Source organism: Rhododendron vialii, chromosome 1a (genome assembly GCF_030253575.1).
Source record: "Rhododendron vialii isolate Sample 1 chromosome 1a, ASM3025357v1".
NCBI classification, from domain to species: Eukaryota; Viridiplantae; Streptophyta; class Magnoliopsida; order Ericales; family Ericaceae; genus Rhododendron; species Rhododendron vialii.
The window spans coordinates 43050463-43065118 of NC_080557.1; the positions used below are offsets into that span (position 1 = coordinate 43050463).

Genomic DNA, 14656 nt, shown 5'->3' on the forward strand with positions numbered 1-14656 from the left:
TCCGATTTAAAATGAGAGCGATACGAATGTTATAATGAAATGACTTATTTTTTGACCAATCAAGGGTAAAATGGTAATGTATTTTGAGGCGCAAATTATTTTTCATCAAAATTGATTCAGTAGGAAAGTAGATTGGACAAGCTTTCTAATGGTTCAAACCACAAGCAAATTGGAGTTCGGAAGCGTTCGGGGCAAGTCCGCAAAGTTCGGTATTTTTTGCGGCATTAATGCGCCTTAGGCGCAATTCTATGTACCCAGGCGCCCTTCAATGCGCCCCGGGTGCAACATGAACATTCACAAGAAGTCCAAGTTTGCAAATTTGCTCCAGACACTCTCAAACTCCAATTTGCGTGTGGTTTGGACCGCTAGAAAGCTTGTCCAATTTTTTTTCAAGACCAAGTAGTTCCAATCAAAAATCATTTGTACATCAAACTAAGTGACCATTTTACCCTTGATGGGTCAAAACATGATTCATTCTGGCAAAATGCGTGATTGTTTCTCATTTTCTATCGGATCAAGACCCATTTTATATCAAAAAGTAAAGTTTTTAAAGCACTAAAAGATTGCTGAATCCTACCACAAATATAATTGCATTTCGTTCAAGAAAACTGGGTAGAAATTAGAGGACTACAAAAATCGTCGAAGCCACTAAGGCTAAAACACGTTTTACGTTTGATTTGGAAATCAGACTCCTAATTCAAAGGTATTTCATCTTTGCTTAAGTGTTTTATAGCGTCCATAGAGTATCTACACTTCAGCAAAGCATAGAAAGAACCGTTTCATCATCGACACTTCTGGAAGTCTTTGCTACCCCTTGAGTTCCCTTTGTTCTGTTTTTTAGCACTGTAATCCCTTTCTCTTTTTCTTCTTTTTTGGTTTAGGGCTTGTCTTTTACATGGCAGGTTTGTGTGTTAGACTCTCAAGAATATCCAATATCCCGTTGGTCCATGTTTCTTGGTTTGCGTTTTTCTTAATGAAAAGTAACTTACCAAACCAAACTTGTTCTAAAGCTCATTGAGTGGACTCGTGTTGTGGGTCGAGAATCAAAACCAAACACTCACACACAAATTGACGAGAGAAACTGAACTACTAGTGGATCATACGCAATAACATTAACAAAAAAAAACACACTCTATAGGAGCACCCCTCTGAGCTCGACTCCCTTAAGTTATCTCTCACCCTCACCACAAGTCTCGCCTTGGGTGAATCCTAATGATAAAATGGTTTCTTATTAGTTAATGAAGTGTGGAGAGCCCTATGAACCTTGTGGACGCTCTTATAAAATGAAGGAGTACCCTAGAACAAGGCATGTATGAATCGAATGGAACTTAGAATGTGGAAATGGGCGCAGAAACATACTTTAGCCTTTGTCGTGCCGATGATCTTTGAATCTATCTCCTTTTGACCAACTTTTCATAAATAAAATATCATTATTTTAATTGTTCATTTCCATCATCTTTAAATACAATGAAAACCATATTTATCGTTATATGATCTGTCTTAATCCGATTTAAAATGAGAGCGATACTAATGTTATAATGAAATGACTTATTTTTTGACCAATTGAGGGTAAAATGGTCATGTATTTTGAGGCGCAAATTATTTTTCATCAAAATTGATTCAGTAGGAAAGTAGATTGGACAAGCTTTCTAATGGTTTAAACCACGTGCAAATTGGAGTTCGGGAGAGTCCGGGGCAAGTCCGCAAAGTTTGGTAAAAACTACAATTTGCACATAGTTTATACCGTCAGAAAGGTTGTCCAATTTACTTTCTAGACATGCAAAACAAGTCCAACTCCAATTTGGGCGTGGTTTAGACATTTAGAAACTATGCAATATGCCAAACTTCGCGGGCTCGTCTCAAACACTCCCGAACTCCGATATGTGCGTGGTTTAGACCGTTAGAAAGCTTGTTGAATCTACTTTCTAACCCAAGTAGTTCGGATTCTAATTTATTTGTACATCAAAAGATATGACCATTTTACCCTTAGTTGGTTCGAAAAATAAATCATTTCAGCAAATAACTCATGTCTCCCTCCTTTTAAATCGATAAAGACCTATTATATATTGATAAAAAGAGTTTTAAAAGTACTAAAAGAGTTTGCACTATTTTTGCTTTCAAAATTGTCTTTTAAATATTGTTAATTGACGGCAGTTGGATGTGATTGGCATTGACTAAGCTTAGTTCTTTGACAACCTTTCTGTGAACCAAGTAAACAAGTACAAACAAACTGGGGCATCCCAACAGAGTACTGAAGGAGAAACAAGTATCTGAAGACAGAAACATGCCCATCCCTAATTTTACAGGTCCATTGGAGCTCGTTATTCATTATCCCACACAGAGTAATGAAGGAGATTGAGGGCTTGCTCAGGACCTTTTAATGGTCAGATATGTCATTCGTAAACAGGTGGATACCTTTATTTGGATTGATAACTGACATCTTTTAGGCCACTTTTTTTTTTCTTCCAGAATTTTGGTTCATATTAAAGACTTGATGGTGTAATTTAGCAAGTCAACTCGTTGGTTTTGTAGTTTTAAAGTGTTTCTCAAGGAGCCTTTGGGCCTTACCCTTGGTGCAGGGCCTGTTAAAAACAAAGAAATAGCAATATATCTATCTACCTACCAAGACTGTATAATAATGCATAGGTTTCATTTTCATTCGCAAACCACGTTCTGCAATCCGCAGATGATCAAATGACTCTTGCTGTTCAAGAAAAAATTACGTAGACACCTGAAAAACAACGTGCCAGCCCGATACCAAATGATCAAACCTGTAGGCTCTCTAGATGAAGGACCGGATCGACTTCTCTGCAGTACACCCCTTGCACCGGACTGCATGAGATTTTGGCCATCGATTTCGACAATCAATGGTTTGATTCATATCTCTTTGCGGTAGGATATGTATGTGCACTAGCCGTTGGACTGCAGAGAAGCCAACTCCATTTGATGCACTAGCGGTAAGATATGAATGTGAGTGTTTTGCTGAAATTATTTGTTTTTCGACCAACTAAGGGTAAAATGGTCATATCATTTGATGTACAAAAATATTAGGTTCCAAACTACTTGGGTTAGAAAGTAGATTCAACAAGCTTTCTAACGGTTCAAACCTCGTCAAAATCGGAGTCTGGGAGTGTCTATGGCAAGACTGCAAAGTTTGGTGGTTTTGTGAACTTTAGAGAATGCGCCTGGGACGCAATGATGTGCGCCTGGGGCGCATATAGGTGCGCCCACAATATGTCAAACTTCGCGGGCTTGTCTCGAACACTCCCGAACTCCAATTTGTGCGTGGTTTGGACCGTTAGAAACCTTGTTGAATCTACTTTCTAACCCAAGTACTTCGGATTCCAATTTATTTGTACATCAAAAGATATTACCATTTTACCCTTAGTTGGTCAAAATACAAATCATTTCCGCAAAACACTCATATCTCCCTCCTTTTAAATCATTTCACTTTATAGTGTCTTTTGATATTTCACTTTATGGTCCTCATATATAATAGCAGTGCCATTCAACTGTATCCTTTATGACAATACAGAATCGAATGGTCAATACGCCATCCAGATAACTCAAAAGGCAAAGAAGTACCACAGTGGTATCCACAGAGCTACCTGGTGCTATCCAGCTGGTCAAAGCATCTTCCATCCCCACATTTTCAGGATTGCCAATTGTTTTGTTTCTACGAGGAACTACAATATCATTCAATTTGCTTACATTTCACCTCATTAACATTTGGAATGTCGATCGTTTTGTTTCACCTTCAAGTTATTGTATTTGAACATGGAATTGTAGTTTTTTGTGTTCAACTTTCATCCGTAGAATACGTATGATGGGTATGCATGAAGACATTCACTATATTTGCTTCTTTGTATGTGAATGTGGTTACATAGCAAGAACGAAAGAATCGAATATGTGGAAGTAAGATTGGAAATTTTTTACTCAAGCCTTAGAATATTATAATGATGATGTTAACTGCCTAGTGATGGGATTTTATAATCCTCCATTTGATCCACATGGTCTGATCTGATACATACATGCAGGTATAAAGTTGGGTGTGACTTGCCTGGGAAGTATAGGGTTGCTCTGGACAGTGATGCTCTATAGTTTGGTGGACACGAGAGGCTAAGGGGCCCTTTTCGTTTTGTTTTTTGAATCGTTTTCATGTTGTTTCTGGCCATCCAATTGCCGCCTGTGTTCAAGCAGTCTTCATATGCCATATCCACTCCAAAGATGTTATGGGTGCGGGCTAATCTGCATATGAACCTCAAAATGGAACTCTTTATTTTGCATCAAAAAGATGTAGTAGGAACTAATTCTATTGTGCCAAAAGTGTTAGTACTACAGTTCGATCATCTACTGTATGATTTAAGGCTCTGAGTAAGATGGTAGACTCCAGTCACAGGTTTCACAAATTAAAAGTTAAAACTCTATTGCCTTAATGACCAACCTTCAAGACGACTTTTTCCATTTGAATTTCCTTCTTATTAACGTAAAGTGGCCACTTCAGTTCTCGTTGGTCAGAAATGTGCTGGACCCTTGATGGGTTTCGTTAATGAACATCAATTCCATTACTTATGACGCATGTCTGATGATATAATGGATAATTTTGTTTTGCAGGTGGGCCATGACGTTGATCAGTTCACATCCCCTGAAGGAATACCTGGAGTGCCTGAAACGAACTTCAGTAACCGTCCCAACTCCTTCAACTCAAAGTACTCTCACCAGCATGCACTTGTGTGGTATGACTCTCTTTTTGTATTTTCTGTTTCTATCGTGATGATTATGTAGAAGGCTGAATTTCCCTTCTTTTCGTGAAAAGGTTTACCACAGAGTTGAGGAAGAGTTGGAAAAAACTGATGAGAGCGATACAACAAGTGTAAGCGAGTCTGCTGTCACTAATGTTATGGCCAGTGATGAGAGAGTTGAAGATTCAGCTCCTGATGAAGATTTTGCTGTTGATCCATGTAAGGCAGAAGATTTAGAAGTGGAAGAGACAGGAGAAGGCACAATGGATGATTGATAACATCCCCTTACTTCATATTATAACTCGAATCAATCTAAAAATGCAGCCCACTCATGTGTACGTATTGCAGTGCGAGTAACTAAGCCAAAAGGACCTGTCACGGCATATAATCGCCAGAGTATGGATAGTTATAGAGATCTGTCCCAGGATCTTTTTGTTTCTAAAAGGTTCCAGCTTTGTACATAATTGATTTTCATATTTTGGTATTGCAGCACCTTATAATTCTTCTTTCTGGAGTTTTACTCTTTCTATCTAGTTTTGTTCAGTGGACTTGCATAACAGGAGTAAAGAAACTGACACAACGCAACCGAACCCACAGTTGAGACTTGCAAGTGTCTTTACCAGAGCAAGGTAAAAACGCATAAAACTGACTATGTTCACAGCACAGCAGAACAAAATGGGAAACACTACCTCACACGTCTAATCTGTTGGGAACCCAATCAAATTGTTGCACTCCAAGAAAATCGACCACGAGAACCTTATGCTGAAGTTGCTGGTTCTCCAGACTTTGATTTATTATAGAGTTGGTTGGCACTCATTTGTCAGAAAATCGGATTTCAGCAACAACCATATTTTCTTGTAGTGTTGTAGTCAACTCCATTGTGGGTGATTCATCAAGCCCAAACGCACAAACCTCCAATGCACAAGCACCATATTTTCTTTTGTTCCTGCGCAACCGCATCCGAAACAATTTCAGTATCCTCTTGTACACAAGCATCCAGTAAAACGTTTTGCTCGAGACCTTGTCGGTGTCACTAATGAAAAGAAAGACCGTGGTCCTTTTCCGGAAACGAACGAGATTCAATGAAAGAAGAGTTAGGCGTATTCAAGAGTCTAAAGCAAAATGTCGTCTTAATAATCTACCTTTACCCGATGAAGTGGCTAGGGCCGAGGAGGAACCCCAAGAAGTTCATCCTCATGCCTCCAAATTAAACAAAGGGGATCTCTTACAAACAAGATGTGTCAAACTATTAGAAGAACTTAGATGAGCTAATTGGTAAGTGAACTTTACCCAATTGGTAAAACCGAATTTCGTCATTATAATGAGCAATTATACTTTTTCCTTCTAGATGAGATCCAGTAGAAATTTCTTGGCATTAGCATTTGTACGGTTTATACCCAAAAACAAAAAGAATAATGACTCACATCTTTAAAGGAGATTAAGAATACAGGTCTTTGATGCCCTTGGAACTTGTGCTATCTGCCAGATATGTGAATGCTGACAATCAACTGTCATTTTCTTCAGAACTTCTGCATTTCTCAGCAAATATTCTATCACTTCAAACTCTTGGTTTTCTCTACGTAAGTAAAGAAACTCAACTTCCTTGAGATTGAATAACAAACAATGAGGCGCTCTCAGAGGTGGGCTCCAGGATTTGGTTGAAGAAAATCTATTTCCCCGAAGATGAAAAGATTTATTTGTTAAAATTAAGCAAATGCAAACCAATGCCAGAACAATCCTGTAATTATTTTCAACATACCTCAAGAACAAGTACTTCGAGATTAGGCGAGCACCCAAGAAAGTCATTCAGAAAGTTCAAGTTGAAGCCTCTACAGTTAAAGCCACACAGAAGCCTTAGATGTGTCAAATTCTGAAGAGTATGGAAAGTTGTCGGAACATAATCCGTAATATCAGCATGAAACTGCACCAGTGACAACTTACAAATATTACAACACATGGAATAATGTAAAAACCTGTTAGTCAAAACTTTTCACTCGTGGAGGTGCAGCAGGAAAGTCTTTGTTTCCTTGCTCCACTCACGAACATACATAACATATCTATAATCCATACATATTCAGGGCAAAACGGGGTTTCACATAATAGATAAGTCCTATAAGTATAAACATGAAAAGAAATTCCTCAATCATTGCAAGCATTTTTTGAAACATTTTCTTTCAATAGTAACCAACAGGTGGAAATCTTACCCAAAGAAACTTAACATTTGCAATTCCACGAAGAAGTTTTAGTATGTTGGCTGAATTGATGGGTCTTGAGCCGGACAAATCAATATCGATGCGTGCTTCCAACAAGGATGATAAGTTCACCAATGAAAAACCCTCCGCCCAATAATAGGTGAGATCAAGGTATTCAAGCATCAGGGTATTAAAAACAAGCTGCTCACCAGGACCTAGACAGGTTACCTCCAGACGCTTCAATGTGGGCACAGAAATGTTCAACACTTCTCCACTCTTCGCATCCTCCCTATAAAAATCCAAATATTCAAGAACAGGGCATCCGTGGATGAGCTTCTGAGCTGAATCTCCATTTTCATATATAATGTCCTCCATCTTAAGAATCTTAAGACTGGGAAGCCAAATCGAAGCAGGAATTTGTAGGGAAACCATTCCTTTCAGCGTTAGATCCACCAATGTTTTGCAAATGAACATTGTCTGAGGCAACTGAATAGGAATCTCTCCACATAATTGTGAGTATCCAAGCTCTAGCTTTTGACCGTTACGCTTTATTGCAATGCTGATCCATGACTTGACAATGCCAATAATGCAAAATGATTCAAGCTTAAGACTGAACTTTTCCAAACATGACACGTTACTGAGAAGCAATACGGTGCTCACGAAATTCTTGAAACTCAAATCAGCCTCAGCTTCTCCAATATCATTAGTAAAGAGTTCAGAATTGTCAAAGTGAAGGCTGGTAATGTAAGTCCAAAGGTACTGATATCTTGTCGATAGAGTGCTGGTCCTAACAGCATATTTCATCGGAAGGAATGAAAGTATGTGGCACAGTATGGAATCTGGTAACATGCTGATTCTATCTAAGCTCCTTATAGTAAATGAATCCATTGCATTCCACCGATGCTCTTCCTGCAGGTTTTAGTGAAAAATCAAACATCATTGTGAATCGTGATTACTAAGTTGTAATAAACCCAGCAGCATCACTTGATTCACATGGTTTTTGTTGCTTTTTTCACATCGACGTACAGTTCAAAAACAAAAACAGAAAACCAAAAACATATGCCCCCAAAGTAAAGCAACCTCATGTCAATGACTTCTAATTTAATTTCCCTTTTCTACATCAAGAAAACCACCCACACACAATTACAAAACACAGAAGTTAGCCCCCACTCTTCCAATTCTACTACTCATCCTAATTAAACAGCATATCCATTAACAACTGAGAAACAAAAAACAAGAGCCGAGATATATGCTCCTAAAGTGAAAACATTCATTTGGATAACGAAAGAAATACCAACAAAAGAAACCCCCACAAAATTACAAAACATAATCGTTAGTCGAAAAGATGAATTTTATACCAAATTCTCATCCTTCCCAACACCAACAATTTATGTTAGAACTTGAGGCTCATATGTTAATATGAAGAGATACTAAGAAGTTCTAGAAAGAGGCCAGATGCCGGAGCGGAGCGGAGCGAGTGGAGCAGACGTACCCTGTTTCGTACTGTGATTATAAGAACAACAGCCGCTCTCTCGTTCCGGTGGACATACCGGGTTTTGGGGAACCACGTATATTCTGTGAGTTGATTTCTTTACTGTTTTCTATTCGCATATCGTGTGTGTGTTTCGGTCCTACAATTTATTACTTAAATAATCTCTATATCACAACAAGCGCTCAAATACACATTGGTCCATAGGCAATTCTCATATAACCGTTATTAGTTTGACCAATTTATAATGGCCTATATAAAACAACATAAGATAAGCACTAGAAACTGCACACTACCTCTGAGTGAATAACCATCATTATCCTGATTAAATACCCAATGCAATTAGATCAAATTGAGTCCTAAACAAATAACTACATAATCATGGCCAAAAAATTGCAAACTGCTTTTGGTAGTGATTAATGTAGGTGGATAAATTCAAGTAGTGCTTTCAACAGCACTGGAATGCAGCGGCTCCTCGTGCCTCTTGAACGTAACCCTAATTCGTCAAAGAAACCCTTATCCTGCAAAACAGACAAGGAGTGAGCGCACCTTTGCCTCTCGTGGCAAAGGCCCTCCGATGCCTTTGTTAGTATTTCGTACTAATGATCAAACCCTAATTATCAGTAGGAAAGCAATAAGATTGCAGTGTATTGCGTACCTTTTACCTCTAGGCTTGCTCTGTTTATATAGACATTCGGATGCTTGGTGCCCAAGCATCCCTATTGCCATAGGATTCCCAACTCGTATAGGAAACCCAGGATATCAAGGATTCTCGTTTCCTTTATCAATTTATGGAAAAGAGTCCTTTTAGGATTCTTTTCCATTACTGACCGAACATCCCATTCTTATTGGGTATCTTTCTCAGACCCTGTATTCTCGGGATCTTATTCCTTAACGGAATACCATTGTTTCTGGACTCTTCCGGAATGTTCCCTCAAATAGTACTTCTCTCTCTGTTCGGCCATCTCATGGCCGAACAGATGGCCTGGACCAATTACCTCACGTGTTACTGGTCCTAAGGAAACAATTTGAACCATATCCTTTGTAAGGAACTCTCCACTTGTTCGGCTCTCTCTTGCCGAACAAGTTTCTATGAATAGTGGCATCTCATGTCATTTTCCTTGTATCTGGTCCAATAACGTCTCATGTTATTGTACCGAGAATCGTACAACCTCTCTGGACCATTGACTTCTCATATCAGTGGTCCACAGTGCGTTGACCCTTTGTTGACCGTGCTCGGGCTCATTTTGCACCTGTTCGGGAATACCTCCCTACAATTAACTCTTATACGACAAACTAAATTCATGAAGAATGTGGAGTAAATCAAAACTCAGATGACATGCATGGTTCAGCTCAGCAGAGGTCAGGAAGGATTTTGAACAAGATGACTGACTGATAAGAAAAAGAAAGCCTAATTGAAGTGGTTACCTTAATAACCTGTAACAGCAAGGATGAGAAACTAGCTAGGGTAAAACATGGAAGATCTCTTATCCAGATTTCTGCTCCGATTCCTCCTCTGGCTCTGCTGAACAAAACAACCCTGTTGTCGTTGTGAATACATACAAATGAGTTCACGCTTTCAATAAAAGCGACGAATGAAAGCGCGAGAGGGGAAGCGTGGTGAGGAGAGGGAAAAAAAGAAAGAGAAGGGAAAAGCGTGTTTTAGGTTGAATTAACAGGAAAAGCAATAAAGTTCGGCCAGAAGCAATAATTAGCGGCCATAAGAAATATCTGGCGGCCAAGAGTAATAGTTAGCATCCAGGAGCAACGTCATTTAAATGACAGAAAAGCCGCTTTTACAATAGTTCGTGGCCAGAAGCAATATTTTACGGCCAAGAGCAATAGTTTGCAGCTAGAGGCCAAAGTTTGCGACTTCGTTTGCCACCGTACTAGTAGTCGTCGTCGTCGTTCCCATTTCCCCGAAGATTTGTACTCTCTCCCTCAATTCTCTGCGAATTGATTTTGGCCCTCAATTTTCATCCGAATTCTATAGGATTCAATTTTTTTCAGCAATTCTTGTTACTACCAAAGCTATCATTTTTCCTTTCTGGCTTTCTCAGAGTGTTTGGATAAGTTTTTGTGCATGCGAATTTCCAAGGTCAAAATCCATGCGTTTGATTATCTGGTGGATCTTTGGCTGGTGGATTCTTTCTTTCAGGACGGAGCTCGGTAAGGTAGAAAGCTTTGGGTTTTTATTTTTATTTTTTATACAGTATCAAGCAGTAAAACCACTTGCCAAATTGTGGGTAGATCGTATGGAGAAGATCGTATTGTAAGTAGCACTAGAACTATATTTGATGATGTGGGGGGCTGATTTCACCGTGCCTTTCCTTCTCGAGCCCTTCTTCTGTAATCCATGGGAATGTTGAAGTCTTTGTGTACCTGCAGAACCGGAGGGGGGTGTTCCTCCTGGAAGAAGCTCCGACGGACTAGTCAGTAAGTGGAGAAAGGAGAAGTTCAGCAAGATGGTTATAGAAAGATAGAGCTAGAGAGAGAGAGAGAGGTGTTTTTCCTTTCTTTTTCTTAGACCCCTTCCCATGAGGGGATGGTCCTGTATTTATAGTCAAAGATGTTGAGTGTTGCACAGGCTGGCTTTGCAACCCACGTGGTGTGCTACGTTCGGATGACATCATATGTCAGCGTATTTACTAGACATCACTTCTCTGTAGGTTGCAGAGCCGCGTTTGTCAGTGTCAGAGAAGTCACATCATAATCAGACAAAGATGTCTTCTCAATTGTCAGAGATGACAACCCAAATATCAGTGGAAGCTTCTAGAAGATTCTACTGAAGCAATATCCGAACAAACTTACTTCCGAGTGAATCAAACCAATTCGATCGAACTCATTATCTACCGAACAACAGGAACTCTATCCGAACATAGTGATCACCGAACGTTTGAACAAATTACCGAAGGAGACCAAATCTTCATATCCTCGGATAATTCCACGTTCGGCGAAGATTACAAGGACCTCCTTATCCTTCGGGAAATGGTCACATCCAACATACCAACTCACATGCAAATCCACAGATGAACTAAGACAACTATGTGGTGAGCTCGAGCGCGACCCATTCGGACTCGTCTACCCCTCGGATATTTCGGCCCACTACAGATGATCAATTATTTTACTCATTATTGGCTTGTAAACACCCGTAATTGGTCCTTTATAACTGCAACTGTCGAGGGCTAGACCTTAGAAACTCGGATTATGTAATGTGTATAAGTTCTTTTTGCAATGAAAATGATGAGCTGGTTCTTGATGCAGTTTTAATTTCAGGGACTGCTTATGTTCACGGTTTGAAGCATGCCTCGGGCAATTTTGTCCTAATCATGGATGCAAACTTATCGCACCATGTAAGTATGTGTTTTGGTTGCTAATGGCAACTATCGGTTCTCTTTTGGTGGGTTGTGTTTGTTTGAGAGAGACTTGGGAAAACAAGTTCATTTTGATGGATATGTCGCAGACTCACCCGATGTCAGGATCTTAAAAATGGGATATTTAGCATTTCTTCTGTTCTAGTTCATTTATGTCTAAATTCTCGGCGAAACCAACCAATCTACCACTGGACTCCTTTTTGAAGCATTTCGATTTATTGATAGCTGAGTTAGACCATGCAATGTTCTTCTATCTTGGCGAGTATGCTTTAAGTACCAAAGATACAACCAATGGATAGTATTTGAGTCCAGATTAAGGGACATGTCAAGGATGCAATGAAATATTTGGTAGGACCACGTTACCTTTCCATCAATGCACTCCGTCTTAGTTATTGCTAGTATCCATGGATGCACACAATGATTGTGTTTACATTCAGTGGGAGCAATTCTCTAGCAGGAATGGATGCTCCTCTGTTTGCCCTTGGAATTACTCATATCTTGACTTTATTCTCGGCTCCTGATTATGCTCAAATCAGACGTGAAGTCCAACATGTTTTTCTCCTATTTCTAGGTGTAGCTAGCACTCCTTCCAATTCCTGTATATCTATTTTAGAACTATTACCTTACCTTGATGGGGGAGCGTCTCACTTCCCATGCTCGCTTATCTATTTAGTGTTTGTGTTTGTGATGAAACAGTTTTTGTATGCTTTGATGAAATGTAAAAAGTTCCAATGATATTAGTAGTGGCCTGCTTTCTACCCCATTTTCATAGCATAAAGTTTATTATTTTTATTTTTGAATACCATCATCTTTTATTGCTTTGCAAATTGTCTTTATCGATATATCATAGGTATTTATCCGATTTAAAATGAGGGAGATGTGAGTGTTTTGCTGAAATTATTTGTTTTTCAACCAACTAAGTGTAAAATGGTCATATCATTTGATGTACAAAAATATTAGGTTCCAAACTACTTGGGTTAAAAAGTAGGTTTAACAAGCTTTCTAACGGTTCAAACCACGTCAAAATTGGAGTTTGGGATTGTCTATGGCAAGACCGCAAAGTTTGGCCGTTTTATGAACTTCGGAGAATGTGCCTGGGGCTAAACCACGCGCAAATTGGAACCCAATTCCGTTGCCTGAAATGGCTAGACTCCATGGAACCCAATTCAGTTGTATAAATAAGCTTTGGTGATCTCGCGGTCTTGACCCCGCAACAACTATGTGAGTTTGCCTGGGGCATTTGCAATAGCAACCAGCCATTTCTTTGGATGATTACACCAAATTTCGCCAAGGGCCAATTGGCAACTCTGCCACTTGAGTTCTTGGAAAAGACTAAAGAAATGGGTCTGATAGCCACATGGTGCCCCCGGAGCAAGTTCTTGCCCACCCTTCAGTGGGAGTGTTCGTGAGTCATTTTGGGACTAGCTCAATGCTTGAGAGCATTTGTGCTGGAGTGCCTATGATCGGTTGGCCGTATTTTGGTCATGACCATCAAGTGACCTGCCGGTACAGCTGTAACCGATGGGTTATCGGGAGGAAGATCGACGAGGATATAGAGAGGGAAGAAGTGGAAAGCCTAGTTTGCGAGTTGATGGAGGGAGCCGAGGGTAAAGCAATGAAGAGGAAGGTGATGGAGTGGAAGAAACAAGCAGTTGAGGCCACCAGTAACGGTGGGTCATCGGCGAAAATTTTCAACAACCTTTTGAAGGCATTATCAAGATCACAAAACTTCATGGGTCATCAAATTCTCAGCTAGTTATAAGTTTGGTAGGTTAGGTTAGCCAATGTTACAGTTCTTTTCTTTTCTTGTCGTGCTATGAACTGCTCAATTAGGTTGGTCTTTAGGGGATTAATGGAGGTGCATGTACATTGGCCACCCTAAAACATCAAAAGGTTAGGTTAGTCAATGATATGTATCCCTGTAATTATGAGTAATGAGTGTTCTTAAATATTAATAAGCAGAGGGTTCATGTCGCATGATCAAAAATTGAGAACTGAACTATTCTTGGACCAGAAAATTAATTAAGAAAATATATACTCTGTAAAAAGGGGGTAATTTTTGCACTTTCCAAATTATTAACCGCACTCTCAAGGGGTGTTAGGAGTGCGAAAATCACCTCCATATTGAATTTTGCACTCTCTATGGGAGTGCGGTTAAAAATTTGGGGAGTGCGAAAATGACTAAAAAAACTAAAAATCGGTCCAGGATAAATTTAGCCTTTGTCGCGCCGATGATCTTTGAATCGATCTCTCTTCGGCCAACTTTTCATAAATAAAACTTTAATGTTTTAATTGTTCGTTTGCATCATCTTTCAATACAGTGAAAACCTTATTTATCATTATATAATTGGTCTTAATCTGATTTAAAATGAGAGCGATACGAAAGTTTTACTGAAATAATTTGATTTTTGATCAATTGAGGGTAAAATGGTCATGTATTTTGATGCACAAATTATTTTTTATCAAAACTGATTCAGTAGGAAAGTAGATTGGACACGCTTTCTAATGGTTCAAACCACGCGCAAAGTGGAGTTCGGGAGCGTCCGGGACAAGTCCGCAAAGTTTGGTATTTTTGGCAGCATTAATGCGCCTCAGGCGCAATTCTATGCGCCCAAGCGCCTTTCACTGCGCCCCGGGCGCAACATGAACATGCACAACAAGTCCAACTTTGCGAACTTGCTTCGAATACTCCCAAAGTCCAATTTGCGCATGGTTTGGACCGTTAGAAAACTTATCCAATTTTTTTTCTAGACCAAGTAGTTCCAATCAAAAATCATTTGTACATCAAAATAAGTGACCATTTTACCTTGATGGTTCAAAATATGATTCATTTTGGTAAAATGCGTGTATGTTTCTCAT

At 39.4% G+C, this 14656-nt stretch overlaps 2 protein-coding genes and 1 pseudogene across 2 annotated transcripts; 2 read left to right on the forward strand and 1 right to left on the reverse strand.

Annotated features, from left to right (window-relative positions):
• Positions 1-3734: 3734 nt before the first annotated feature.
• On the forward strand, positions 3735-5204 carry LOC131331942 (1,4-alpha-glucan-branching enzyme 1, chloroplastic/amyloplastic-like; annotated as a pseudogene).
• Positions 5205-6492: 1288 nt separating this feature from the next.
• LOC131331947 (F-box/LRR-repeat protein At4g14103-like) lies at positions 6493-7871 on the reverse strand. Its single transcript, XM_058365931.1, has 2 exons — positions 6947-7871; positions 6493-6663 (listed from the first exon to the last, which is right to left on the reverse strand). Exons 1-2 carry the CDS (start codon positions 7820-7822, stop codon positions 6493-6495), a joined length of 1047 nt encoding a protein of 348 aa, XP_058221914.1. The 5' UTR covers positions 7823-7871.
• Positions 7872-13154: 5283 nt separating this feature from the next.
• LOC131331957 (UDP-glycosyltransferase 85A8-like) lies at positions 13155-13553 on the forward strand. Its single transcript, XM_058365942.1, has one exon. It carries the CDS (start codon positions 13155-13157, stop codon positions 13551-13553), a length of 399 nt encoding a protein of 132 aa, XP_058221925.1.
• The last annotated feature ends 1103 nt before the right edge of the window (positions 13554-14656 follow it).

Excerpts from the sequence above, each read along its gene's own strand:
- LOC131331947 (XM_058365931.1), bottom strand. The coding sequence starts at position 7,822 with ATGGATTCATTTACTATAAGGAGCTTAGATAGAATCAGCATGTTACCA. Across the intron at positions 6,664-6,946 it reads CAAATGTTAAGTTTCTTTGG|TTTCATGCTGATATTACGGA; the intron begins GTAAGATTTCCA and ends TCACTGGTGCAG.
- LOC131331957 (XM_058365942.1), top strand. The coding sequence starts at position 13,155 with ATGGTGCCCCCGGAGCAAGTTCTTGCCCACCCTTCAGTGGGAGTGTTC.